Source organism: Anguilla rostrata, chromosome 8 (genome assembly GCF_018555375.3).
Source record: "Anguilla rostrata isolate EN2019 chromosome 8, ASM1855537v3, whole genome shotgun sequence".
Classification (NCBI taxonomy): domain Eukaryota; kingdom Metazoa; phylum Chordata; class Actinopteri; order Anguilliformes; family Anguillidae; genus Anguilla; species Anguilla rostrata.
Window position 1 is genome coordinate 14,340,388 of NC_057940.1, and position 27,992 is coordinate 14,368,379.

Below are 27,992 nucleotides of genomic sequence, written 5' to 3' on the forward strand. Positions count from 1 at the left end.
TAACACACGTGATCCAGCCAACCAATGGTGTAACTTCATCACTCACTCAGTCACTCAGTCACAGACATTCGCGTTTGTAGGGCTGGCCCCACTGTTGTGGTCCAGCCATAAAAATGTTAATGTTAACTGTTTGCAAACAGGCTGACAGAGACAGACAGACAAGAGTGTTGTCAGTTTTGTAGTCAGTTCTGTCTGTAGCTGGTGAGCACTATGTGTCCAGTTAAGCCACACCTTGTGGTGACTGCTCAATGTAAATTATTTTGGGACTAAGGACTGCACGTAAATCTGATGAAGATTCATGTTAAACACTTGACACTGCAGTCAAAACACGCAGCCTTCAGCCTTGGGTCCAATTATGGCCATTATGGTCAATCTTTCATCCCTACACCTTCCAACAAGTTACATACCAGCTGTTTGTGTCTAACGCCATGGCAACCATCCGTGTTCCATCACTCTGAGGTCACTGCTCATCCACTTCAGTTGACCTTAGCAAAATATATACATTGAAAAATGTGACACAATATATTACGCTGGAGAAATCAACTATAATTAGAGGGAATGCTTGCCATTTTGTTGAAAATGGAACAGAATTAAATTGTATCTGCTGACCAGAGGATGGGTTCCCCCCTTGAGCCTGGTTCCTTCCGAGGTTTCTTCCTATCTGCTACAGGGAGATTTTCCTTTCCACTGTTGCTTTAGGCTTGCTTCTGTGGGGGCTTAGACCAGGGTTTGTCTGTGAAGTGTATTGTGATAACTGTTTGTGAAATGCGCTACATAAATAAATTATGATTTGATTTTGATTTGATTTTTTGAAAAACAGAGTAATCCTTGCGTGTCCTTTTAGAGTAATTAAGAAGGGATGTTAGTGGCAGAAATGTGATCTAGCGCATGAGGAGCAGAAACTGGCAGGTTCACATTCAGAGAACGGCACAGCTGTTCCATTCTCGGCGCATTTACGCTGAATTTCCTCAGTAAACACCAGGCTGTATAAATAGGTATGACTGGATAATAGGTAAATAGACACAAATGCAAGCTGCACAGTTCACCCTAAATACAGACGTCTGTGGATAATGAATGGTTTCTCTGTTGGGGGTGGCACAGCCTCTAAAAAAAAAAAAGAGGTAAGAATTTAGAATTAAACATTGGTTACGAGGAGCCTGTTCTTCTGGTAGCTTTATCCAAAGCGGTAAACATGCTGCACTCCGCTCGTCTGTCAGGAACAGCTTCTTGCAACCACACCCTCTGCACAGTTCACTAATCAAACACACTTTGAGAAAACTGGATTAAAACTGCAAATAGACACACAATGATCAGCTGTTTGAACTCTAACAAGGCTTCTTTGTTTGAATCAACTTGTAAATGAAAATCATTGCACAGAATAGATTTAGCGGCGTAATTTGTTTTCAACACGCAGCAGATTACAATCTTTTAATATTACAGAAAGCACCAGGTTCGGCTGTGTTTTATGTTCTAGTGCTCAGTAAAGGTCCAACAACCCCCCCTACTGCCCACATGTAGTACTACTTATGCAACTACACTTGGAAAAGATTAGTAGTAGTAGTAGTAGTAGTAGTAGTAGTAGTAGTAGTAGTAGTAGTAGTAGTAATAGTAGTAGTAGCAGCAGTAGAAGTAGTAGTAGGTTCAAAGGAGATCTGTGCAATTACAGTGTTTGTCATATTTAAACAAATATCAGTATAAAATAACTTCTAGACATGGAAAGTGGAAAAGTCCACTGCAAACAAAACAAACCAATATGAAATTTTCCAGTTGTTTATTTTGTTCTGTTTTTTCATGTAAGAAAAATAAGACAGTAACATCATTCCACTCTTCATTTTCCTCTTTAAAATGGCACACAAGGTGAAATTCTTACAAGATTGGCAAAATAAAACAAAAGAAAATAAAGAAAAAACATGAACGGAATTTATTCTGGTCAGTTTCAACACATACAAATTATAGGCCATTTCATTCTTATACATCTTCCAACAGAACATCAACAACTCCTGGAACTAGTGCTCAGCATTAGAGTTCACATGTAATTTTGTTTGAATAGATCGAAACATAGGCTTAATTTGCATAGCTTAAAAACTGTTAAAACTAAAAACAAATTGCTTGTCAATAAGCTACATATCAAACTACTATGAACTACTTGTTGCTACAGTTTAACCTAATGGTGAGAGTATGAAAATCAGATTTGAAATATACACATATCGGAAATATGACAATAATCTGCGCACCGTCAACCATGTTCTGGACAGAACCTCAAGCCTAAGTCAGATGAGAGCATCGTCTTATCGAGTCATGTGGTCTCACCGTCATTCCACCGGTTGACGCAAGGTAATTTGTACAAAACACAAATGAAAACAACTGCCGTTGACATTTCTGGAAACAAAGCAACTCGCAAACGATAAGCAAACTAAGCCACGGTTGTGTACGCTGGACGAACCCACTCTTTTAGCATTAACGCAATCCGCAGGTATCTCTTAAGGCTTAGAATGGGCCCTGCTTTAGTGCCTGGCTTAATTACAAACTAGTTCTAGGATAAAACAAGCAGCAAAATTCAAATACAGTTGCATTGCATTGACTCGATTTTTGTAGTATATTTTGGCATTCAGACAATGGTGTGGCGGCTTCCTTTCTGAACGACAAGGTTAGTACTGCAGTACATTCTTCTCAAAAGGTGACACAAGGAAGAAGACTAAAAAGGAAGACTAGAATGAACTGACATCATTTTGAAAATTGTTTGATTGTTTATGTATTTAGTTGGACCGTGTGCAGCGGAGGGTAGAGGTCGGGGGGGGATGGGGGGAGCACAGAACAGCGAATGGATTTGGAAAGACCACCTGGAACACCACGCGCTGACCAATAAGCTGCTCTCCAGCGCCCCCCGCTGGGCCGGCACGGTCAGCACTCGAACCCGCGAGTCTAAAACCGTGCTGCTCGCCACATACGCCCCCCCCCCCTCCCCAACCCCTCCCAAGGGGGCCAAGAGAAAGTTTCCATGGCAACATCTACACAAATGCACCCTGGCCCAATAAACAGGTGCGTGTAAGTTACACATGAGCGGGAAAGCAATCTGTCAAAGAGAACTGTCCCCACACCGGACCGGTCATAAAGAGATTCCTGGAACAGAGACAGCGCTCCGTGAAAAGGCTTTGCGTTCTGAACAAGCAAGCAAGCATGCTCCCTCGGTACCAACGGACACACTCCACAAGACCTGAGAGCGGCACAAACACCAGCCTGCCATACGGGAGAAACACAGTACCAAAATCAACAAAAATAATACTAATTATTCTTTGCCCGCAAAGAACTGGAATGACCAGCCGATTCTGGAAGTCAACATCGGAGAGGCGTGCAGAATAGGCGACGACTCACGTTTTCCGTCTGCTGGCCGACCCCATTTTGTTCCCATGGGATGCTGGGAATTCATCTCCGTACATTTTTCTGTCCTCTGCGCGACTTCAAGACAAAAAACCTGAGCGTGTGATATGCCACGCCCCTTAAAGACTTTGCGAAGCAAAATAATCACTTTCCGAAATTCTGCTTTGTCCTACCGTTAACTCGAGTTCCGCTTCTGCGTTTTATCTTTAAATCAGCCACCACAAACCGTCGATTCGTTCTCGCACCTGCTTTTTTGGGGGGATTTCGTGGGAGCGGAGAGAGTCAACGTTGTATACGCAAGCGACATTGAGCCGTATTTTCGGATTCTCGAAGTTGAACGCCTGTGAAATTGGTGATGAAAGAGGCACACTCACACGCGCTTCTACACTCCCCTACTTTCAGAGCGGGGAACCGGTTACGCCTATGAAGCACACGCACACACCCGAACCGAAACGCACAGCAGCACAGCAGTTACGTTAGCGCACCGGACGTCACTGCACTGGCCCTCAACACACACAGAAGCGCAAGCGGGACGCACGCGCGCGGCACAGCTCAGCCTGCCGCTGATCTGCGTGCAGAAATCCTTCTCGTTTCTGTACACAGGGAATGCGAAAAAGGCAGACACACTATAGGCTTATACCAGAGCAAAACAGTGGGCTTTTAAAGACATGGCTTTTTTAGTGGTGAAGTTTTCTGGGATGGCGAATCCTGACTGTGGAAGGCTCGACACCTGTAGGAGGAAGGCAGAAACTAAAACACGGATAAAGATGGACTACGTCAGGTGGAATGCAGGTGGCCCTGCGATGACATCATCACCACCATGTCCTCCCTGCTGTCTCAACCTGCTGCCCCTCTCTGACATCATTTCTGTGGGGTGTGGATTTGCTGGGAGGGGGAGGGGGGTGGGTGATGAGGCTGGGTTAGATTCTCCTCTCGTATGGAGGTGTTGGTCGTGGGGTGGGGATTTTGGGCGGTCGGGGTGGGGGACAGGGCGAGCCGGGAGAAAGGGGGGGGGGGTTACTCGCTCTTGTCCACAGCCTTGGACTGCTCCCTCTGGATCATGCAGCGGCGCACGATGCTGTCGAAGCTCCCCAGGTAGAAGAGAGCGATCGTGCGGAAGAGACCCATCGTCACGATCTGCGGAAGAAAGACAAGCAAGTCTTTTCATCCCTGAATCGCACGTTAAAGGGCATCTCGCCCAAACAGAGCTGCCAGTGATGTGAAGCAGGCAGTGCAGAACTTTCTGTCTTAAACACGCTTCACACTCTAACCGCTCACACCTCGCTATCTCCAATTAGCATTCAGTAGTGTTATTCTCACTGAAGGTGCGCTCACACTCTTCCTACACCCCAGCAGTCTGGGAGAGGTCAAGTGAGGGAGAGGTCTCGTGTTTGTTGGGAGGCTGTCAGTTTCGACATTATCAAACATTATACTGAGAAATCACTGCTCTACAGACAAGCTAGTGTGTGCAGGTGGGGATCGGTGTGTACGTGTGTGTGTGTGCACGCGTGTGTGTGTGTGTGCGCGCGCGCGTGTGTGTCATACCTGCTGAAGGCCCTCTGTGATAGAGGTGACAGGTGACATTCCACAGGTGAGAGCAGAGAGCATGTAGCCATCGGGCCCCACAGAACTGGTGAAGTTCCCTTGCTGTGAAGGATAAACAGAACTGGTAAAGTTCCCTTTCTGCAAAGGATAAACAGAACTGGTAAAGTTCCCTTGCTGTGAAGGATAAACAGAACTGGTATCCTCTCTTGGAGGATAAAGAAGAATATTTGCAAAAAGACTGCTAGGAGGCATTCTCTGTATACTGAAAGCTCTGTTCAGTTTTTGTCTGCCTAAACAGATGCTAACAGACGCTACACGGTGATTCATTTCCTACACTGCTATGATGGAATGAGTGGCTAGTTAAAGCCTGAAAGCCAGACAGGGTTAAGGCTTACCATAATCAGAGTAACCCAAAGTCCTCCGACCTATTGGTACCACCCACAGATATTCATTAGTGCACAATGCATTTTATATAATAAAATCATCCTTCTCTTTTTAAAAAAACAGTCTTCAGAGCAAAGCAGAAGTAGAGGTCGTCGTTCTTACCACTGCATCCTTGACCACAATTTTAGCCACTTGCTCAGGCTGGCAGATCCCTGACGTCTCCGAGATCATCTTCGTCTCTAAGGGCTACGAGGACAGCAACAATCAGAGCTTTGCCCTTCAACATGAAGCACAATCAGTTCTCCATACTGGAGAGGCTGAATTCCCAGAGTTTCACACAAAGGACTACTAGCACAGAGAACTACTAGTACATAGAGCTATTAACACAGAAAGCTGGGAAAAGTGCAGCCAACAATGTGACTGACTGGATGATTGATGCACAGCGGTCTTTCACAGTCACAATAGCCCACCTTTGATTTGTTCTCCTCCGCGAAGCCAGGAGTGTCTGTGTCTGGTGGATAGGCTACGGTCACGTAAATGTTATACGGCTTCATCTGCACAGAGAGACAAATTCCCACTCATTACTTTCACTACTATCGCATTCCAGTATTCCAACAGCAGTAACCCACCCTGAAAACCGAAACCTGCAACCCCCAGCTCTGCAGTCTGACCACTATGCCACAATGTCACAGGCACTCTAACATGGCTCACATTTTCATACATACAATCCATTCCAACAGCTGGATATTTATGGCAACAATTAGGGCCTTTGTTAAGGACTTCAACAGCTGTGCGCCAACTGAGAACTGAACTGGCAACCCCCCGAGTTCCAAACGTAGTTCCCTAACCATGACACCACACTGCACAGTCTGCGGAATGAATAAGTAATAATGAATAATACAGCTCTGACTCGTTGGGGTGAGGCCCGGTAGAGAGACACTGAGCTGAACCCTGCTTATCAGAGCCTGTAGCGTTCAGGCCTCGGCGGTCACCGCGGAGACCATTCCCCGCCCCCACCTCCATCTGCAGGGACTCGGCCAGGCCTCGCAGGGCGAACTTGGACGGGGAGTAGGCGGTGTAGCCGAACAGGCCGATCTGGCCGGCCTGCGAGGACACGAACATGATGCGGCCCATCCTGCGCTCCTTCATGGTGGTGATGACGGCGCGGGTGGGGTACACGCTGCCCAGGTAGTTCACCTCCATCATTCTCTGTCAGACAGACGCACAAATACACACAACACACACACGCGCGCACAAATGTACACACACGCACACAAGCACGCACGATAAGCACACATACAAACAGACACGCGCACACAAACAGACGCACGCGCAGTGTTAGGGTATGATTTCCACGGTAGTCTTAGCACAGGGACATCAGGGTGGTTTATTCTGGAAGCATTTCCATGCCCGTATAACTGCATTTCTCTTGGACAACTATTTCATACTCTATAAGAAGCGTGTGACATGTGGAATGTGAACAGCAAAGGCACGCTTTGGCTAACCAAATTAAGCTAATCGACCAATTACAGAAAGGAGAAGTACAGATAACCGGTTCCTCACAATCTAACTCTGATCCCATCTCTCTGGTTATAATCAGCTAACATTTGTTAGCAGCTCAAAAACTTACAGTCTCAACTGATGTTCTTAAGCCTGTCTATTAAACACTGATGGTGGAATTATGACGAAAATCAAACCAAGGGAAGATATTTAAATGATGATAATTAGTTAAATGGGTATCTAGTTTGCAAGGGCCACTGGTATATAAAATATAAATGCTTTCCCTGGCATTTAACAGTCAAATTTATGTCCACTTCCAAATAGAAATACAAGTTAAATGTTATTGAGGTTAACTATGTACTGTCAACATATTCACTTCCTTAAGAAGTGGCCTTTAGACTGAAGGCAGTTCAAAGATGAACGCGGTGATGGGGGAGATGGACCTGCCAGCTATCGCGAGGGGCACAGAGCACTCACCCTGAAGCGGTCCACTTCCACCTCCTCAAACTTAGCAGATACGGATGTCCCGGCACAGTTCACCAGCATGTCCACGGGCCCCAGCTTCTCCTGGGCCTGCCGGGAGATCCAAAACCAATCACGTCCGAGCTCACGCAACGCATCACTCATTACATCACAAACACAAGGTCTGGAGCCAGTGGAGATCGAAGGGCCTCTTCACTGTCGTCCCGAATACTTCTCGAAAGACAATCATAATTTTACTCTCGATTACATTACAGGCATTTAGCAGAGCGACTTACACAACATTTTCACATTATATCCACTTTATACAGCTGGTTATATGCCAAAGCAATTCAGTATATACTGAAGCAAGTCCAACCTGGGAATCAAACCTACAATCTTCACTAACCCAGCTCTCCAACCATTACTACACTGATTGTCTTGGACCTACTTGCTTGATGACGCTCTCCACTTGGCTGTAGTCCTTGGACACGTCCACAGAAATGCAGAGCACCACCTGTAGGAGAAGGGCAGTCACATGGGCAGTCAAGACATGGGCCTAAAAACCAAGTCTATCCAATTCACTTCATTCACCAAAACTCACATTAATGAAGGTGAGAAAAAAGCTCTGGAAAACTATATTAAGGGAAATCACACAAATGTTAAGGCTGCCATTAATAAACATAAAAACTCTGGATAAAACACAGGAGCCAGTGGAGGACCTTGTTCATGCAAGCTGTTCATTCTCCAGAAGATGTTTCTCAAGCCACATTCTGGGTTACAACAACAGATGTGTCATTACCAACCTGCTTGTCATTTATAGCACACTTTTCAACCTCTTTCTTGGCTTGAACCAGTTTACTCTGGAGAAAACAAAAATAAATGTCACACAATTTCATCTACTTGATTACGCAACTTACAGAAACCAATGCTAGAGAACAGGATTAAAAAGTAATTGCATAGTGCCGTTTTAATGACTTTGCTACATGAATATTAAAAACATGAATAATAAAATGACATGAGTATGTGAGTAACTGGAATTTATAACCTGATAATTACAATAGCAAACACAGTGAATGTTGATTGAATGATTCCCTTCAAAGGACTTTCAGGAGTAACAAGAACATCCCCTCTAACATCACAAAATAACAATTCAATCATGCAATCACATGATGTGATGTGACAAGAGGTTAAAGAGAACAATTTTTCCATATGAACTGAAATACTGGGTTAATTTCCTAATTCCAGGTGTGTCGTAAGACCGTTAGCAACGGTTTTGAATAAGGTTTCAAATAACAAGCAACACTTAGGACCTAAGTGTGTTTCAGCAGTCAATCTGAATGGCTCAGTCAGTCTAAGAGTACACTCAGTCACTGACACCCTGAATTGGTCAGTGATGTAAAATAATCCTTTAATGGAAGTGATAGATTTATGTGGGGTTTCATGGTGTTTCATACTTTCAGGATACAGACCTATTCTGCCTTTGGTCTAATATTTTAATATGTAAAACACAAGCTATTTTACCACATTTTATGTAGGAGTATTGCAGTATGGCATATAATTCATAAAAGGCAAGGTTCAAGGTATCTGCGAGTGTCCTGTGTCCCACAGCACTTCCAAAACTGATGCTATTTGGTCTGCAACTGACTAATAAAGCCAAACGAATTCATCAGGGAGCAAATATAACCGAGTCCATTGCGTTGAGCACTAGGCTCTGCAGCCTGAAATGAGGTCATGTTTCACAGTTTTTCGTTTCCTTCTTGTGGTTCCCGGCTGGATCACATCCACGCAATGCTCCTAGCTTCCTGTCGCTAACCGCGGCGCGTAAAAAACCGTGCTAAGCGTCGCTCACCTCATCGCGCGCCACCAGCGTGATGAAGGCGCCCTGCCGGTAGCACTCCATCGCGATGGACTTTCCGATTCCGCTGGAGCCGCCAGTCACCTGCGGGCGGTTGGAAAAAGAAGGAAGAATTACGGTTATTCGCTTTCCCGCCCCGCGTTTTCTTTCTTTCCGTCTTTAAAACAGCAGCTTTCTGGGTCATGCTACACAAGCAGGACGCAAGCATGTGTGAACAGAGGAGAAGACCACCATATTCACCTCCATTATTAAGGCCTAATATCTTATTTCTGAAGGGCTTAATAAGACCAATTCTCTCCATTAGAATAATTTTAAACTACAGAGGCTGTGTGGAATGATATATTCTGCAGCACATTCGTAAGAAGTCGTGCAACACAGGAATTTCAATGGTAACCAAAATGCCCAAGAATGCCAAAATGTTTTTTGGCTGGACCGCAACAGGGGGGCCAGCCCTACAAACGCGAATGTCCGTGACTGAGTGAGTGATGAAGTTACACAATTGGTCGGCCGAGTTATGAAGTTACACCATTGGTCGGCCAGATGAAGTGTGTTAGGTCCAGCCATATACTAGGTTTTGACCTGGTCTTGTTTTCATTTATTTATTTTGATTAGCCTTTAAATTTTATTTATAGAGTACCCTTTTAAAAACACGCTAATTATACCGATGAACAGTTCGTAGGTTTGCACAGCAGACATACAAGGATACCAATCAATTTTTGGACAAGTTCCATGCAGATTAGTCTATACTCTACTGCAGTGTGTGTCAAAGACCAATTGGATCAAATGAATTATCAGCCACAAGTGGATGCCTTGAAAGTATTAGTATTGAAAGTAAGATAGTACTGCTAAAGAAAATTCTGAGCTTTATTAATAAAACGAATGATTATAAATAATTATTGAGGCTTCGGAGCCGTCTGCAGCAGCAGCTTGCAGAGTACTCCACAAAGTATTTGTGAAAACTATGCAAAATTGGTTTGTGAATGTTTTCCTAAACCTACTGTTTAACGTCAAAGAGGGGGGTCAAATACTCCTTTAAACATGGGACATAGAACAATTTATGTAAACACCAATGAGTGCGAACGCCTAAAACGGTATGTATTTGTGCACGCACATAGGTCAGTGTCCTACAAAAGTAAAATAGGTAAATACAAAACGGGTTGCTCAATACCCACATTCACAGCTCAGTAAGAGATATGTGTTAGTGTTTAACCCTTTAAGATATGAGATTGTGATTAGAATGTTCTTAGCTGTACATTCTAATGCTGACGTAACAATCACTACAGATTATTAGAAGTAATGGAGTTCCAGAACAAGGACTTCAATTTTGAAATAACATTAGGCTACAAAAACCTCCTCTTCAAAGGGTAAAAGCACAGAGACCCTGCGAACGGCAGAGTAAAGGTCATATCAGACATTAACTTCCACTCATAAAGCTTCATTTAACATAAAAATCCAACTGAACAACGAAAAGACATTTAAAATACGAAAATATTGTCGCCATCTACAATTTGAAAATGTTAGCCTTTGGTCGTGAAACCAGTGCCTAGGTACAGGCGTTTTAAAATCCAATTTTATATTATATTTAAGTCCGTGAACGTCGTTTCAACAGAGCAAGACACTTGACAGTTAGCTAAGGTTGTCAAGTTATCTAGGCGCTCTATAATTATGTAGGTACTGTATAACGATACTACGTTACTTGCTATTACTAAGTTGTTGCAACGTCAATTTAGCAGGGAACCAAGCAACAAAGCTTCTGTGTGTGTCAGCTTTCCGAGATGCTTCTAAGACCGATGAATAGGCTTCATGTCAAAAATCCACTTTTTCTTCGCAGCTATACGAAACAAAGGTCATGCTTTAGCAAGCTAACGTTAGCCACCTAAGTGCCATATACCCCTAGCAGCGTTGTATCATGAGCATTATACGAACTAGTGACGAACAACGCAGACAAGCTAGCGAGCCAGCCACTGAAGCGAGTTACCAACGTGAGAGTAATTAGAGCTGGGAAGACGCCTGCTTGTTGGCTGGCTCGTTTCTTTTGCACTGTTATTTCGCACTTACCACGACGTGGGCCCCGTTTAATTTGAGAGGTTTAGGACTAATGAGCGGGGATATCATGTACAGCAATAGTACGAAGGCGACGATAAATGCGGCGACGACCAATAACATGACGAATGGCAGAAGCAGCCACCAGGAATTGAAGATGAACCAGTCCGAGATCGCTGAACTCAAGCCTTCTTCGGCGGACATGGATGAATTTAGATCGCTGCTAACGATATCGTTAGCCACAGGATACAGGAGGAGCGTATAGTAGAGGGGCAGGCGCTCCTCAACCAGGGGAGGTGATCACTAGTTTAGAGGCGGAGTTTTGAGAGCCTCTGGCAACGTGACAGTAAGCTAGCAGAATAGATTAATTATGACCGCGAGCCCTTCCCTTTCAACAGCAAACACTCCGTCCATCCAGATGCAACACGAACCAAAACAAAATGAACCATACAGTACGACGTCCGTTACATCGGAAGCTGTAATTTGTGTGGTTGATTTGGGAATTGTAGTTTCTGCTGATCTGGAGTGCAGTATCGCCTTAAGAAAGACCAGAATAACGAGACTACAGGTCCCGAAATGCAATATTGTTTCCGTAGTTTCTGTTCCGACCCCAGCTGTTCAGTGATGCTGTCAAAAAGTGGACGTCGCCAGCAGACCTGGCAGCAAATAAGCATTTTATTTTTTTGACATAATACTATATACACAATAAACAAGGGAACTTATAAAGTCCCATTTGAAAAACCAGAACATATGATCTTGAACTTGACTACAAATTACTGTATGGAACTGAAAATCATTAACCTACATATTCTCTAATAGTCCATAAGAATTATTTGTAATAAAAGAACATAGAATAATCCTGACACCTACTGATGAAAAACAAATACAGGTAATTCAGATTGTATATGCTTTAACACAAATTAAGGTAATGCAATCCATCAGCACATCATTTTGAATTCACCACCCTGTTGTATTGGCTCCATATTCCAGCACATTTCTAATCTACCTTTTTCCTTAGTACTAAATATTTTCATGAGTGAGAATTAAATTTGGACAGACTAAATGCAGTTTTCGATAAGTAATAGTAGTTTTATTTACATATACAAGAAATAAATGGAACAAGGCAAATCCAAATAATTCTCTATAGTTTTGAAATCCCTTAAAACATACTTTCCCCTTCAGGTATGTGTAAATTTCTAACAGACTTAATAAAATAACAATAAGTCCTACACTCAATCCTACCGCAAGCCACTTCGTCCTCAATTTTGAGAAACAAATTAATTCCCAAAATATTGCCAAATTCAGTGACTTCTGACCTTAATTTACCGTACAAATTGAATAAAAGGGACACTTGTTTACAGTCAAAGCTGAGAGCTAATCGTAAAGCAGGACTGAACATACCCAAGTTGCAAACATTGTATAATCTTTTATTCCCGTATAATGGATTTCTTTTAGCATGTTTTTTTTTTCTTCTTCGGAAAACCAACACCGTTAAGTGCATAGAAGTACAGTCATATACAATCAATATAGAGTAATGTTGAATAATTAAATGTGCAAACATTAGCCTAACATCTCCCATTTCCAAACTATTTCAATAATGAATGCACACAATGAAGAGGTTTCTCTCAATCTCAACTTTCAATTTAAAGACCAAAACATAACGAATATAGACATTCTTATCGAAAGGCACACGTGTATGTCGTTGCTAGAAATGGACGCCTTCACAGACAGTGCAGAGAAAGTCTCTTTTTGTTGCCATGCTAGTTCTGGATGTCATGCTCTCATCTGCGTCAAGGCCATCCCCATTTCAAGCCCTTCTTAAGGCTTCCTGTATAATTTTGGATACTTGCAAAATGACCTTTAAATGTCTTCAAAGCCTTTGTGGGTTACTTTAGTAGTGCCCACGCAAATAAGGCATTATCATGTAAGTGGTGGCCAAAAGGAGAACCGAAAAATGTGATCCACGGCAAGTAGAGGGAGGGGGGAAAAAAGAAACAATGAGCAATGCATGCTAAAGTGAACAAATTGATGGCATGGACTCTTTCACAATTACAGCTGGTCCTGTAACTTTGTCGCGTGATCCCGCTGGACCGAATCAAAACCCTGATGCACTAGTTACCCTTCTGCAGAAATACAAGAATACACAGCAACAAGGTGGTTAAGCAAACTGGGCTGCAGCACCTTACTTCTTGAGTTGTAGCCAACTGGCATATCCATGACAACAGCACCAAATATGTACCAATATATCGGGCTGAAGAAACTGGCTACAACTGCATGCATCGCAGCTTTGACTCACTCCAGAAACAACAACCTTTAAATCTTTTGAAGTATCCATTAAAATCATTTTTGTGAGTTGTCTATGGTGTATAAAAAAGAATTAATATAATTTCTCTACTGGTAATTATGGACAATTAAATGGTACATTTGACACACTGGTTGAGCCCCTATGTTCAGCAATAGTCACCACTTTTCCTGTGTTGACAGAGGCACGGAAAGGATTGAAGTAAAACCAAGATATGATCCCAAGGGTAGGATGAGAGAGGACAGAAAAACAGCTTTGCAAACGACATCCGTCCAATGTGCTTTCGCCTTAGCCCTCCTGTCCAAAATCTTCTGTGAACTTCTTCAGTTTTTCCAGATCCTGGTCATTCACGGTTGGCTTAGTGTTTGTCAGAGACCTCAGCATGTCCGGCTGCAAACATCACAAGTGTTAAATAATTACATTTACCAGACACGCTTACCTAGAGCGACTTAAACAGTTAACATGCTTTTACATAAAATTATTTTATATATACACATAAGGATAAGGATGCTTCAGGATATTTACGAAAGCAATTCAGGTTAAGTAACTTGCTTAATGGTACAACAGCAGTGCCCCACCAGGAAATCAAATCTATGACCTTGGACCAAGCCCAGCTCCTCCACCATTATGCTACACTGCTGTATGCATTCATGCCCTGCTGTAACATTCATAAAGCTGGGCTGGTGTATTCTGACTTTGGTTACATGAATCATTAGTAATGCAAATGAAAACCATGTGGTCCCTCCTCACCATGGAGACGATCGGCTCCAACAGCTTCTCCCCAGGTACCTCCATCCAAGTCATCTCTTGGGCTTGAGGGTCTCCAGGGGAACAGGGGGTCAAAAGGTCATCCACCAGCACATTGGGGTCGTCTCTCGACGGCCCGCGTACCTACGCACACAGAAGGAAATTGCGTTCGAAGAAGGCGGGGGGTAAAGCATTGGGACTTCAACCGTAAACGCCAGCCCCGAGAACGCTGCGACAGGCACGTACCTGCTTGAAGTGTGTGGCGGACTGGACCTTCCTGACCGGCTGCATCAGGGCGTCCCTGACAATGACGCTGATGTCAGCCCCCGAGTAGCCTTCCGTCTTCTTGCCCAGGGTCATGAAGTCGGACTCGGTCAGGCTGTTGGGCGTGGAGCCCAGGTGTAGCTTGAACATGAAGGAGCGGGCGTGCTCCTCAGGCAGAGGGATGTAGATACGCTTCTCAAACCTGATGTCAGAGCAGCGGGAACAACGCTCAGTCAACGTCTGATTGGCTGCTCGCCACCCCAACCCAGGCTGGCAAGTCAATACTATCCATCTACTGAGGACATCAACTGCCAACCCAGAGTGCAACACCATACAACAAGCTCTTATATGTAACTTTTCATGCATGAACCCCAGGGTGTCTAACAATATGATTAAAAATAGGATGGCAGAATAAACTATACAAAGCTTAGAAAATAAGCTGGGGTGACTGAAACATGCACAAAGAAATCTGCCTACTCATTTGATTACACTCGACAAATTGCTTTATAATCTCGAGACAATGCCACAACCTCATTCACACTAAACTTCTTATGAGTGAAAAGTATTTCAATATCTACGAGAATAGAGTTCAAATTCAGCTGAACTCATCTTTAAGCTCAATAATGAGCCTGCTGAAACTGCTTAGTGGAACGTTCCACGTTCAGCTCTCCAAACAGCCAAGAACCTTCAAGTTAATTCAGACCACTGCCAATACACTGTCAACTGAGCTGCATTTCAGATACTCTAAAATAAATATCCATCAAATTTCCTTCACGATGAGAACCAATGTACTTAATTTTTGTTGGAAACATTTACATTTTATTTAACAGTATGATCTATGTAAATCAACCCGCTGCCTTTTACAATCTAATTTTCAAACAGTTCCATGTTTATCACTGATACACACGTCTGAACAACTTGTTTATGGTTGTCTCTCTTAAATACACAATATCACTTATTTCATTAATTACATTACATTTATTTGGCAGACGCTTTTAACCAAAGCGACGTACAATACCGAAGCGGATACCGAAGGTCTTTGGAACAACTACATTAATCATTGAGGGCTCAAAATTTGGTTTGATATTGGAAACAAAACCTGTTTGCACACAGTCCTTTACAGCATATGTAGAGTCTGCCAGAATACAGTATGCTCCACAAATGGCATAGGCTTCGTGCAGTCATAGGCTAAATGAGGAGGGCCCTTTAAGACTGAGGAACTAATTCAATTAAATCAAACTACGTAGCTTCAATTGCTCGGAACTATAAAAACACCCTGTGTTTGTAATGTATTGATGATTATTCTAGCTAAATTGGCAATGACAGAATGCAAAATTCTTGGTGTTTACACGTACCTTCTTCTGATAGCAGAGTCCAAAGTCCAGGGAATGTTTGTGGCCCCAAGAACCAGGATTCCCTCATTGTCATTTCCAACGCCTGAAATGACCATCGAACCATAAGTAACAATGCTTCCATAACAACCACCCGTCACTCAACACATATTTTTCCCTCCGGTCCAAACGGATTCCTCACAAAACAAATAAACAAATAAATAAATAAACAACACACAGGAATCACATTTGAAATACATCAGCAACAAACTAAAATTTCACTATATGCTAATGACATGTAGAAGCATAATAATATGAAAACACTCAAGCACACTGAGGACCTCTGGCTTCCCAAACTGGCCTTAGATGCGGCCGGTCTGGGGAAAGCGCAGCTGGGTGCATCTCTGCAGCGCGCCTGCTGCTTACCCTGCATCTGAACCAGAAACTCGGTCTTGATGCGCCTGGCCGCCTCGCTCTCGTTCTCACTCCGGGAGCCGCACAGCGAGTCGATCTCGTCGATGAAGATGATGGAGGGCTTGTGCTCCCGAGCCAGGCTGAAGAGGGTCTTCACCAGTCTGGAGGGGGGAGGTGGGAAGGCAGGGAGAGAGGATGGAAGGATTGAAAGAAATGGATATTTGAGGATTTTTCCCCCTCCAACATTTCCCTAACCATCTTCCTAACCAATGTTAACAATCAACTGTTAGAGGAAATGTGTCATGTAAAAAAGGGGGAGGGAAAGAAGGTTTTTATTTCAGCTTACAAGGTATGTTATCAATTTTATACATGTCACATAAGGATAAAACCCAATTATGAGAATTAAGATAACTGCTAACGATACTAAATATTGACAACCACACAGTCAAGAAAAGTATTAAGTTTCTTGAATAAAAATTATATAAAAAGCAGTTAAAACAACCAAATAAAAAAAACTACCACTACTTTTCATAAAACCTACTCTTAAATATTTTTGCTAAATGAGATATCACAGGCCAATGCTTTAAAAACTACAGACTTAAAATCCACCACTGATACCACACATCCCCAGAAAGCTGCCCCAACCCCACACAAAGTGTCTCACTTCTCGCTCTCCCCGAGCCACTTGGACACCAGGTCTGAGGAGGAAATGGAGAAGAAGGTGGAGTTGTTGGCCTCCGTGGCGACAGCTTTGGCCAGGTAGGACTTTCCAGTTCCGGGAGGCCCAAACAGCAGAATGCCCCTCCAGGGAGTCCTCTTCCCTGAGCACCACAGAGACAGCAGGTTAGGAAAGCAGACAGCTCAGCCTAATGGCTGCCAATGGGTAGAACAGATCAAATGAAACAGCTTGCAAAAGGCAAGGTCTGTCCTACAGAAAAGAAAATGAGAAAATATTATTGTATTTAAAAAAATAAAAAAAAACAATTAATAGTAATGGACACATTACTTTATTCACATCCCACCTGGACAGAGGGACAGAGAAACAGACATGCCCTGGCTCTAGGCCATCTTAGGCAGAAAGAAACAGTATCACACTCTCTCAAAAGAACAGGATATGGTTAAAGGGCTGCAACATGTGTGAATCCCTCTGTACCACAGGCTGAAAGTTCACTCATCGCATAGCATTTGATGCATTTACAGGTTTAATAGAAACAGGGTTCATACACTTTTTCACCAATGATTTTCAATGACTTTTCCATGACTTCTCCACAACCTTTAACTGAATTTCCATGACCAAAACAAATGACTTTCTCAGTGGGACAATTTAAAATTATTTATTGTAACAGTTCCAACTACCCTGTACCCTCCAACAGACCCTGAATGGTCTTGATATCTGGGTTGAGGAGCACAAAATGAAACTCAACCCAAAGAAATGTAAAGTTTTACATGTCACCCACATGAAGCATCCACCTGCCCTGCCGACTCTCCATTGACCAGAACATCCTGGAAGTCTGTGACACTGTCAAGGTCCTGGGGGTCACCATCCAGAGTAATTTGCATTGGGACAGTCAGGTGGACCACATGCTGACCTCAGCGAACAGGAAGCTTTTTGCTCTGCGTCGCCAGAACTGGTTTCCATCTACACAGGCTACGTACGCCCGGTGCTAGAGTATGCAGTCCCCGTCTGGCACAGTTCCCTGACTACAGACCAGGCTAAAAGGCTGGAAAGCACGCAGAAACGGGCTTGTAAAATCATACTTGGCCAGAGGTACTCAGGGTACCCAGAGGCTCTCTGCACTCTCGGACTGTGCACTCTATCAGAGAGACGCACTCAACTGTGTCTTGGCTTTGCCAGAAAGCTGCTAAAGTCCAACTTCAGTGACTGGCTACCCCCCCTCAGGGAGGAGCTCGCAGGTCATCAGACAAGGAATTCAAACCAACTGGCCATCCCAAGATGTCGAACTGAGAGATACAGGAGATCACCAATCCCCTATATGTGCAGACTCCTAAATGACAGCGGATTTTAAATTTGGGATACGAGATTAGATCTCAGCTTAGATAATTGCAATATTTAAAATTTTTTCTCTACTTAGTATTGATGTTTTATTGTAACAGCAAAATAATTCAGTGTTTTTAATGACAACTGTCTTTATGAACCTGTAATAATGCTGAAAGGTCAATAAATAAATAAACACTAAGTAAAATTAGGTCTGCATCTGAAACATATGGTGCCTCTCTAAAACAAATAAACACCAGACAGACACACTTAGATACATTCTCTCATATTTTAATTCGAATAGTTTAACATTTTTGTCAATGTCTCAAACAGGGCTCGAAATTGCGACCATTTTGGTCGCATATGCTCCCGAAATTTAATCTGTGCGACCTCGAAATATAACTGGGAGCATTTGTGCGAGTGCAAATAATTGTTCTGGTGCGACCTTTTTTTTTTTTTTTTCCCCCAGTCGAACGTCTCTTTCTCTGTACATGCGCTAGTTAGTACTCAGCATGTCCCTTGTGAGCTGACGGTGACCCTTCTAACCAATCGCGAGCTTGACATTCTTACCTTTAATGCTGATTTTAAATTGGTTAATATTAGCCTTCAATGACTCCCTTTCGCTGCACTCCACTGTCACGCGACACAGAGAGCTAACGCGTAACTAGTGTTACCTGAAGACAAAAGTTTATGTTCAATTTATTAGCGTTATCGAAAGTTGAAAAGTTGAAGCGGACGTTTTGTGTAGCGACCCGGCTGGAACAGCTAATTTCTCCGATGCAGTTTACTGGCCGTTGATTTAATTAGCGGTATTAATGTGACGAGAAGCGCTTTGTAGTTTGAATGCAGAACACGCAATTCCTTTGAAGAGTGGACACATTTTATGCGTGACATTTTAACTGTTACTTGTAAACCGTACTGTTATATTGTCGTTTTTTATTAATAAAAAAATCTATTGCATATATTGTTGGTGCTCCTTACATTTCGGTGGGTGTTCCTAAGTTTTTGAAGTTGGGAGCACCAGTGCTAACAAGTAAAAAAGTGAATTTCGAGCCCTAATATATTACTGAAGCAGCACTTCCCTGGCATATTGTCGCCACAGTAGGGCCTACGTTTACTAACTGCTACATCAGCAGGGGCGTGCCTGTAAACAGACTGAGCCAGACCGAATTAACTTCTCACACCACCGAAATACCGCAATGGTTACGTGCCAATTTACGTTTTATTACTATAGATACTATTTTTATGATAGGATTAATTAGTAATTATATTTGATGCAGCTTTAGCTATATTTCCATTACTTTTCAAAAAATATTATTTTCCATAACTTTTCCATGGCCTGGAAATTGCATTTTAAATTTCAATGACTTTTCCAGGTTTTTCATGACCGTACGAACCCTGTAGAAAGTAGGTTAGCCTACTGAGTGAAAGCTGCCTGTAGGTGGTTCCCACTCAAACAAGTCTGCTTCTAGTAAATCCTGGATTGGCTCCAAGTGCCGGGCATTGGGAGGGCCACTACCGATCCTGTGTTTTAAAAATCCGTTGTCTGGTTCTATTGCTTCACCACACAAAACAAACTGAACATTAATGTCAATGAAATACTGTTAGTTAATGAGTGGAAAAGGACCACAGAAAACCCATTTCTGGTTATGTAGATGAAGCCTGGTCTTCTGTACCTGTGAACAGGTGTGGGAATTTGATTGGCAGTATGACAGCCTCTTTCAAAGCCTCCTTTGCCCCCTCCAATCCGGCGACGTCATTCCATTTGATATTTGGCTTTTCCATGATAATGGCCCCTGCGACAGAGAGAATGTAAAAAATCTCATTTGAAATTAAAAACATATGAATTACATTATATTACATTTTATTATATTCACATAGTAGGTGCTTTTTATCTAGAGCAACTTACAACATATAAAAAACACAAGTGCATTCACCCAATTATATGAATAACAGTTCAGGCTCGGCAAACAACTTTCTCAGACCAGCGAGTAAAGATGCAGCATTACAAAATGCTCTAGTGCATTTTAGCTATGCTATCCAAGCTATAAATTCAAAAGGCATAGAAATTAGACATACTATAGAAGATTTTAACCCTTGCTGTGGTCTGTCCTCAACCCTGCCCATTCACCTCGGTTTTTTAAAATTTTTAAATATTTTATATATATATATATATATATATATGCCGTTTATATTTTTAGATCTACATTTTTGGTTGCCGTCAAAGAAAAGCAATTCCAAGGTTGACTCTGGTTCGTGAACGAGCCCAGTCGGCTTGTCATTCCGCTTTACTTGTGCTTCTTCACCTCTGCCATTGCAGTAACACTCCACCGAAACCTGATGCCACCCCACAGGCTCTGTAGCCACACCCACTCCTCCCCACACAGAAAAGACCGTCACGCCCAGAAACGTCCAGTATACATTTTAAAAGAAGCAATACAGGCAGAGGAGCAGAGATTCAGCAAATGTTCACAAAGATTGCTAGTGCATCATAGATGAGACTGAGCATGGTCATTCTATAATGTTTCCAAATCATGCACAGTATGCCTTTAAAGAATAACTCCATAGCAAGATATACAACTGGAGATATACGGTCATGAATATATGCCTCACCAAACAAATACATTTGCTGGAAAAGAGCAAATGGCATACAGAATTGAAATCAGATGAGAGGTCTAAAATAAATGTACTGTGGTAGGGGAGAAATTTACCCTGGAGCTGGTTTTGAAACTTCTTTTTCTCTGGGTCATCGCCATCATCGCTTTCGTTTCTGTGAAAAGATTCGGCACAACAATTCCGTTTCGTCAAACCGGAACCACGCCACGCGTATCAGCGACACTGATCTGGCTCAGAAACACGTCAGGAGATCGAGCTGCGTTTCAATTAGACCGTGACAAGCTAACGGCCTCTGAGAAAAATCTTCCACGGGACAAAACGGTTAAAAAAAAAAAAATTAAAAAAAAAAAAAGTTTTGGCTTGAATAGTTAAAGCCCCTCCACACTCACCCCTTATCATCCGATTGATTCTCCACACTCACCCCTTATCATCCGGTTGGTTCTCCACACTCACCCCTTATCATCCGATTGGTTCTCCACACTCACCCCTTATCATCCGGTTGGTTCTCCTTCACTGGCTTGGCTGGGGGTGCCTTCTCCTTCTTTTTCAGGTACTCCTTTAGTTTCTCTGCACGGTCCAGGTACTCGGCACACTTTCCGCGGATACTCTGCTTGGCCTTGTCTCCTTGAGCTTCATCTGAGCAAGGACAGGAAAAAGGACAACCCAACTTTTGTCACTCTTGTAATACTGGCTCCTGTTCATTATTAAGAAACAATGAGGACTGCCCAAACAGCACACAGCACAGAATTCATTGGTCAGACAGACACAAAGGATTAGAGCTTATTTATTTGCACCTGGTCAGGCTTAAACGATCAGATCTTCAGACACAAGCCTTTCTATAGACTCAACCTTGATAGACATGCTGATAAGGGTTTTGTGTATATAATATCCACAAACAAACTGCTAATCCATTAAATGGATGCAGGTGGTAGGGATGGCGGCAGAATTATGCACCTATGGAGAATAACAACTGACTTTTTTGAAAGATGTACAGTACACCTTATGTTGAGATGCATAGATTGTAATTATCAATAAAATAAACTGACAGCATCCACCATTAGAACACCTCCTGAGAGGGCCCACTGAGCCCTGCAGTGTTTTCAGTAGGGTTAAAATGGACAAATCAGTGAAGCCATGGTGGATTGGCGATTCCTCCCCCCCCATGATAACAAAATGAGACGGTTCATTTTACTCATACAGGCCAATAAAAAATTGCAATATAAAACATTATTTTAAAAAATCATATACAGCATACATTCAATCATTTCTACAAATACTAAAATATTTGAAATTAAACCATTAGTAAAGGGTTTAGTCAGATACAGTAGACTGCAGTGTCTCTGAACAGCCCATATCATACAACAATTGTTGCAGTCTAAAAGGAGGAATGAGGAAATGGTAACACACATAGGCCTCTAATTTCTTACATTTGACGACATGTAGGAAGTACTGCACTGCATGCTGGTATAAGCGCAGGGCTTCTTCATAATTCTGCGCTTTGTCCTCTTGCGCTGCTTTGCTAGCCAGATCTATGGCTTTCTGAAATTATAAAAAAAAAAGTAATAAGAAAGTTAATTTGGGGCCATGACCTTCATTAGGATGCGAACATCACGAGAACAGCACACGTTCAATCTGAGATTAACAATGACATCAACCTCTGTAGCAGGCTTAAATGACTGGCTCTTCAGTCTTTCTGAAGGAAGATGTGTCAAATGACAATGTTCCTGAAGGGCTCTGCATAAACTGGTGCTCACGTTAAGCTCTTAATGACCCCTTAACGACTTGTGCTAATGCATTGCATTATTACTCGGCTTCAGTTCTCTTTTCTTTTTTAGGTAAATTGAAAATTTTTTTTTTTTACTGTGTTTATAACACCGACTGTGTGTACAAATAACTAGTAAACCATGAGACAAGTATTGTGTAACTCAGCCAACATTCCAGGACACTTGACTAGTACAATGATTCAGGGCATTCTCTCTGACATAATCATAATCAGTCATAATCACTGAAGCCGCAAATTTATGACAGTCCTAACATAACTAGCGGGAGTGTGTGGAATAGTGGATCGGGACCGATCTTAAAAGAACAGATTCAGATGGCAAACGCCATGTGAATAACCGGAGAGCTTATTTCTCTGAATTCAAATAAAGCATAAACAATCTGCCTGTCAACTGTCACGTGAATTAGGCTAAGTAATGCTACATAGTAAAATTCAGCAGATTAAGACCAGCAGAAACCCACCAGTTTTCATTTCCCCGCACTTGCATAAATGTAAATAGCTGCTGTAGTTTTGACTAAAAATAGGCACTTAACTCAAGAAGTATCTATTAATCATTTTGTCTATCGTTACAATACTTACCGAGATAACATATTTCAAAGTGAATTCCATTGTGTTCATCACAGATACAGTAAACTAAGAAATTGCCGTTTATTTAAAATTCACGACAGAATTTCACTCTCTCTTGACAGTGAAACTAAGACTTGGATCGTTTCCAAATGTTAACTACAGGAAAACGTGTACTCAACTTCTACGAAATCATATTCTGGAATACAAAGCGAAAATAAATACCATTCCAAGTTACCAAAGTTATCTGACAGAAAAGCAGATGGTTAGCTGAAGTTACATAGCTAACATTAGCAAGATAGCTTGGACACCTGAATTTGGCAGAAAAACACCGGTATTAAAAAAAAAAAAACTCGCCCGGGTGAAATGCTATTAGCAAATTAAAATGGTTCAAAGGTTCAAATCTAACCAACTAGAATACGAACGACATATCTGCAAGCTAATCTATGATGGCAACCAACCGGTAATATTCTCTGAAGTCTAGAAAGTAACAAGGGAGTCAAGTTAGCTCATTCGATATTATTTTATCTAGCTAGCTAAGTAAACTAGCCAGTTAGCAAAACTGACTGGATTGGCGTGGCTATCTACGTGCAACCTCTGATTACTTCGCTAAACTAGGCCGACTTTGCCTGGATTAAGTCAAATTGGTTAAATTAACTAATTTAACTAAACGAAAATCCAGTATCGTCAACTTCAAATCTAATATGATCACATTAGTCTAATCTAACGTTAGCTTGCAATCCCGTGTTTGTGGTAGTAAGCTGGCTAGCTTGACGGGAAATACAACTAAACTAGTGTTACCAAGCTAATTTTGTGCGAGTTTAAGCATTCTCTTAATTAATCTAGCTAATACTGACGCCAAATCATAGCTAATTAAATTCTTAACTTGCTAACGTTAGACTAGTAGCGAAGTACGGTTACACAGTTGGCAAAACAAGTAAGCTAACATCAGCTAACGTTAGCGTTAGCTCACTCGTAAATTAGACATTTATAACAGAGCATCTAAAAAATAAAGTCAAACACACCATCTGGACCGTCTATACATATTTATTTTGCCAGCAAGCTAAAATCTATTAAGTTCAAAGCTATTTCGTGATGTATTTTACAGTTAAACAAACGGCGAAGTGTGTGTGAACATGTTATTGTTTCTGCTTACCTGCAAATTGTTGTTGGCAGCCATGGGGCTGGAAAAACTGGTATACCGTCCGACTCACCAAAATATCACGTTACTTGAATTTACGGCGTCGTTCAGTCCTAAAACAACGATAAACTACCAATTGTACGACAAGAGATGTATCCAATTGATGTGTTTTTCAACTCCGTTTTCAGAGCGTTAGATAATTGTTCGTGCGAAAAGGAAAAAAAAAACTTCCGTATCAAGATGTCGAATGTCACTTCCGCCTGAAGCTCTCACGTGGCTACAAGAATGTTCTGATGTCACTTCTGTAGACACACCCTACGCACCCTTTTTCGTATTGACAATGGCAAGGCAGCTCCTACTTGCAACCCTTGGCTTATTTATAATGAGGATTTGTTTATCAGGGGATAGCCCAAACAAGAGCTATTAACAAGCATAAAAAGTAGGAAATTACGTGTACCGCTCTGTATTATGACTTGCAACTGCACAGATATTATTTTGAACCGCTGAAACGTTATACCTGGTAATTAGGAGATGATTGAGATCATGGTAATATTTTTTCAGCACAGATGATTGATTTGCAGGCGTCAGCAGTTCCCCTAGTGCAAAAACATTTTTACACAGCAAATGTTGGCTACTGACCACCAATAAGACAACTCGTCCAGGGCATACTACTGCAGTAGCAGCCATAAATAAATATACATAATGCCAGAGCTTGGAGATGCAATAACCTCAGACTAGTTCCCTACTCACAATATAGGATGCTGGCAATATGTACAAAAGTGAACATGCCTAATCACCATCTGCTGCCACTTGTTCAATTTACATCAGAATCACATTGTCACATACACTCAGTGTGAGTGAATTGCAGCACAGTGTCATCTGAATAGGTGTAGCTGAAAATCCGGGTTTGAGCTGTGTGTTCAGTGTGCATGTCCAATTAGCATATCATAGGTTTCTCTCCCTGCATCTTAATGGCGGGCCATTCCAGTCATTTAGGAACAGGACTGCGAAACATTGACCTGACATCAGCATCTAAAACTAACACAGCACAATGTATCAACTAACTCTGAGATTGTAAATGGTTATTTAGGCAAACATCAAAGTTCACAGAGACCTCTTTCTTTTCTAAGTAGTCCTTTAGCTCTTCCATTCTGTCCAGGTACTCCTTGCACTTGTCTCTGATCTTCTGATTGCCAACTTTACCCTGTGGTTCGCCTGCATAAAAAAACAAAAATGGAAGCATTAGTAGTTTCAACATAAGCTGCTTTTCCACCGCATGGTACTGGCTCAACTCGACTTGACTGTACTCGACTTTTTTGGTTCTCCATCGGGCAAAAGTTGTGGATAGTACCTGGTACCTGGTACTTTTTTGGTATCACCTCCGTCGAGATTTCCAAGCGAGCTGAGGCGATACCAAAAGGTGATGTGAAAACACTGCAGACCACTGATTGGTCAGAGAGAATCGTCACTTATCCTCTTGCGTCGCCTTTGGGCAACCAGCCGTCTCGTCGTCTGAGCTCTGATGTAGGATTTCCCAAACGCTCCTGTTTTTTTCAGCAGTCTTTTGTCTTGCTGCCTTCAGCCTCTTCTGAAACAAAATTTGCCTCCTTGCTGTGACAAACAGCCACATACGGAGAATCAAGAACACCATCCCTTTGATGTCCTCCATTGTTCCTGTGTGTGTCGCATTTAAAATTACGTCACGGCAGCTTCATGGGGTGTCGCTATGACGACCAACTACATTGACAGGGGTATTATCTGCAGTGGAAAATGAAGTACCTGGTACCGAAAGCGAGTAGAGTCGAGTAGAGCCGAGTCGAGTCGAACCGGTACCATGCAGTGGAAAAGCGGCTATATTTACTTTAGCGACTGTCCTGTGGTGAAATGTAAAATGTCCTTGCAGCAAGACAATGTGTAAAGGACAGTGTTAGTTTAATTGTTTTACGCTTACATGCTAAAACCCCAACCAGGCTCATCAAGGATATGTATGAACCAGAGCGACTAATACTAATACTAATACTTTTTACATAGTATCTATTTATATACCTGGATATACAGTATACTGAAGCTATTTAGGTTAAGCACATTGCTCAATGGAACAGCAGCAGTGCCCCACCTGGGAATCAAACCTGCAACCTCTCGGTTACAAGCCCAGTTCCCAAACCGCTCCAGCACCAGACAAAATTCCTTGGGCACTCACGTTTCACTATGTGAAGGAAGAACTGAACAGCCTGCTGATACAAACGGATGGCTTCCTCGTAGTTTCCGGCCTGGTCCTCTTGAGAAGCCTTGTTTGCTATTGATATAGCTTTCTGAAATAGGTAACAATGTGAGAAGGCAATGCTCAAATACAACTTATCATCAATCCTTGTAAACCATTAATAATAATAATAATAATAATAATAATAATAATAATAATAATGATAGATAACACAGATGAAATATAAGAATTCATAATTCATTAATTAATTTATAAATATTATCATTCAGGAATTAAAAGTTTTGAGTGAAAAAAAAACACTTGCAAAGAAAAGACACAACAGAGTGTACTGAACTGGATATAAAAGGACATAGGGAACACCAGACAGATTGGTCATAATCCATCACTTTGTTCAGTAAGATTCACCAGGTGCAGTTATACACACAAGCACTTCCCCTAGACCAGTGTTGGCATAGGAAAGAAGGGTAAAGAAAGTAAAACAGGTGAGAACATTGTGCACTGGAGCAGTGTACCTGGAAGACTAAGGCATCACATCACCAAAGAGCTACATGGCCAAAAGACTTTCATCAAAACAAATCCATTGTTTGATTCACTTATGGATGGATATAACTTATGAAATATTTAATCTTCAGATTAAATATTTTGTATCAACAGTGTCATACAAACACCCAAATCTGGACTAGACATTTTAAGATTTTACTGCACTTAGCATACTGATGACCGGTAGGTGCTGCCGTTTCTTATGAGTAATACTGCTGAGGAAATACAAAACAATGTACCAATTCTAGAAACAGAGAGTTTTCTGGTATCTTGTACAGTAGAAATAAATGACGCTTACTGGATCCTGCTCAGTCCGTTCTTATTGGAGATCCCTATTTGGCCAATTGGAGTCATGTGCGTGGAAACGACAACGAGATAAACAACTAGTCCGACCAGATCCCTTACGCTTATCAGCACTTATGACAGATGTTTATATTTATCCCAGAAGGAAGCATAGACGAAGCTTTTAACATTTGTTCTCGAAATATCTCCTCGTTGCCCAGTTTAAGTTTTAGCCACGTGCTAAAACAACCTCTAGCTTATCTAGTCGCTTATTCGTGGTCGCTTTCTCAAAGTTGGAACAGCATGGAGCTAGCAACCCGATATTCTCGACAGTAGCCTACAGTGTAAAACAGGGCACGCAGGTTTCTTCCGATCGTGTCACGATTTCTCCTCAAAATCCTGTGGACACGATAAACACCGGTTTCGTGTTCATTTGCCATGTTGGAAAATTGTATTTGTTTTAGTTGTTTTACCTGCAAGTTGGTGGGCTCCATGATGTAAGAGGATCCAATAAGACGCCGACGAAAACACCTGATCCGGTCTTTAGTTTCGTTTACAGATGTTTCCTTCTTAACTTTTCCCCTCTCCTTTCTTGCACTCTGACCATGTGATTAAATAAGAATGACA

General features: G+C 42.1%; 2 protein-coding genes across 4 annotated transcripts; both read right to left on the bottom strand.

Annotated features, from left to right (window-relative positions):
• Positions 1-1,756: 1,756 nt before the first annotated feature.
• kdsr (3-ketodihydrosphingosine reductase) lies at positions 1,757-11,623 on the bottom strand. Of its 2 annotated transcripts, none has more exons than XM_064346565.1 (10): positions 11,183-11,623; positions 9,119-9,208; positions 8,073-8,129; positions 7,718-7,783; positions 7,285-7,380; positions 6,325-6,516; positions 5,778-5,861; positions 5,470-5,553; positions 4,924-5,025; positions 1,757-4,515 (listed from the first exon to the last, which is right to left on the bottom strand). In XM_064346565.1, exons 1-10 carry the CDS (start codon positions 11,369-11,371, stop codon positions 4,396-4,398), a joined length of 1,080 nt encoding a protein of 359 aa, XP_064202635.1. In that variant the 5' UTR covers positions 11,372-11,623; the 3' UTR covers positions 1,757-4,395. The 2 variants fall into 2 exon arrangements, with proteins under 2 accessions (XP_064202635.1, XP_064202636.1); XM_064346566.1 differs by lacking the exon at positions 11,183-11,623 and adding an exon at positions 9,365-9,729.
• Positions 11,624-12,235: 612 nt separating this feature from the next.
• On the bottom strand, positions 12,236-27,990 carry vps4b (vacuolar protein sorting 4 homolog B). Of its 2 annotated transcripts, XM_064346563.1 has the most exons (13): positions 27,839-27,990; positions 26,523-26,634; positions 25,437-25,537; positions 22,265-22,376; positions 21,323-21,473; positions 20,933-20,991; positions 19,898-20,017; positions 16,890-17,046; positions 16,238-16,386; positions 15,836-15,917; positions 14,463-14,682; positions 14,220-14,360; positions 12,236-13,859 (listed from the first exon to the last, which is right to left on the bottom strand). In XM_064346563.1, exons 1-13 carry the CDS (start codon positions 27,857-27,859, stop codon positions 13,758-13,760), a joined length of 1,527 nt encoding a protein of 508 aa, XP_064202633.1. In that variant the 5' UTR covers positions 27,860-27,990; the 3' UTR covers positions 12,236-13,757. The 2 variants fall into 2 exon arrangements, with proteins under 2 accessions (XP_064202633.1, XP_064202634.1); XM_064346564.1 differs by lacking the exons at positions 25,437-25,537; positions 26,523-26,634; positions 27,839-27,990 and adding an exon at positions 24,338-24,664.
• Positions 27,991-27,992: the final 2 nt, after the last annotated feature.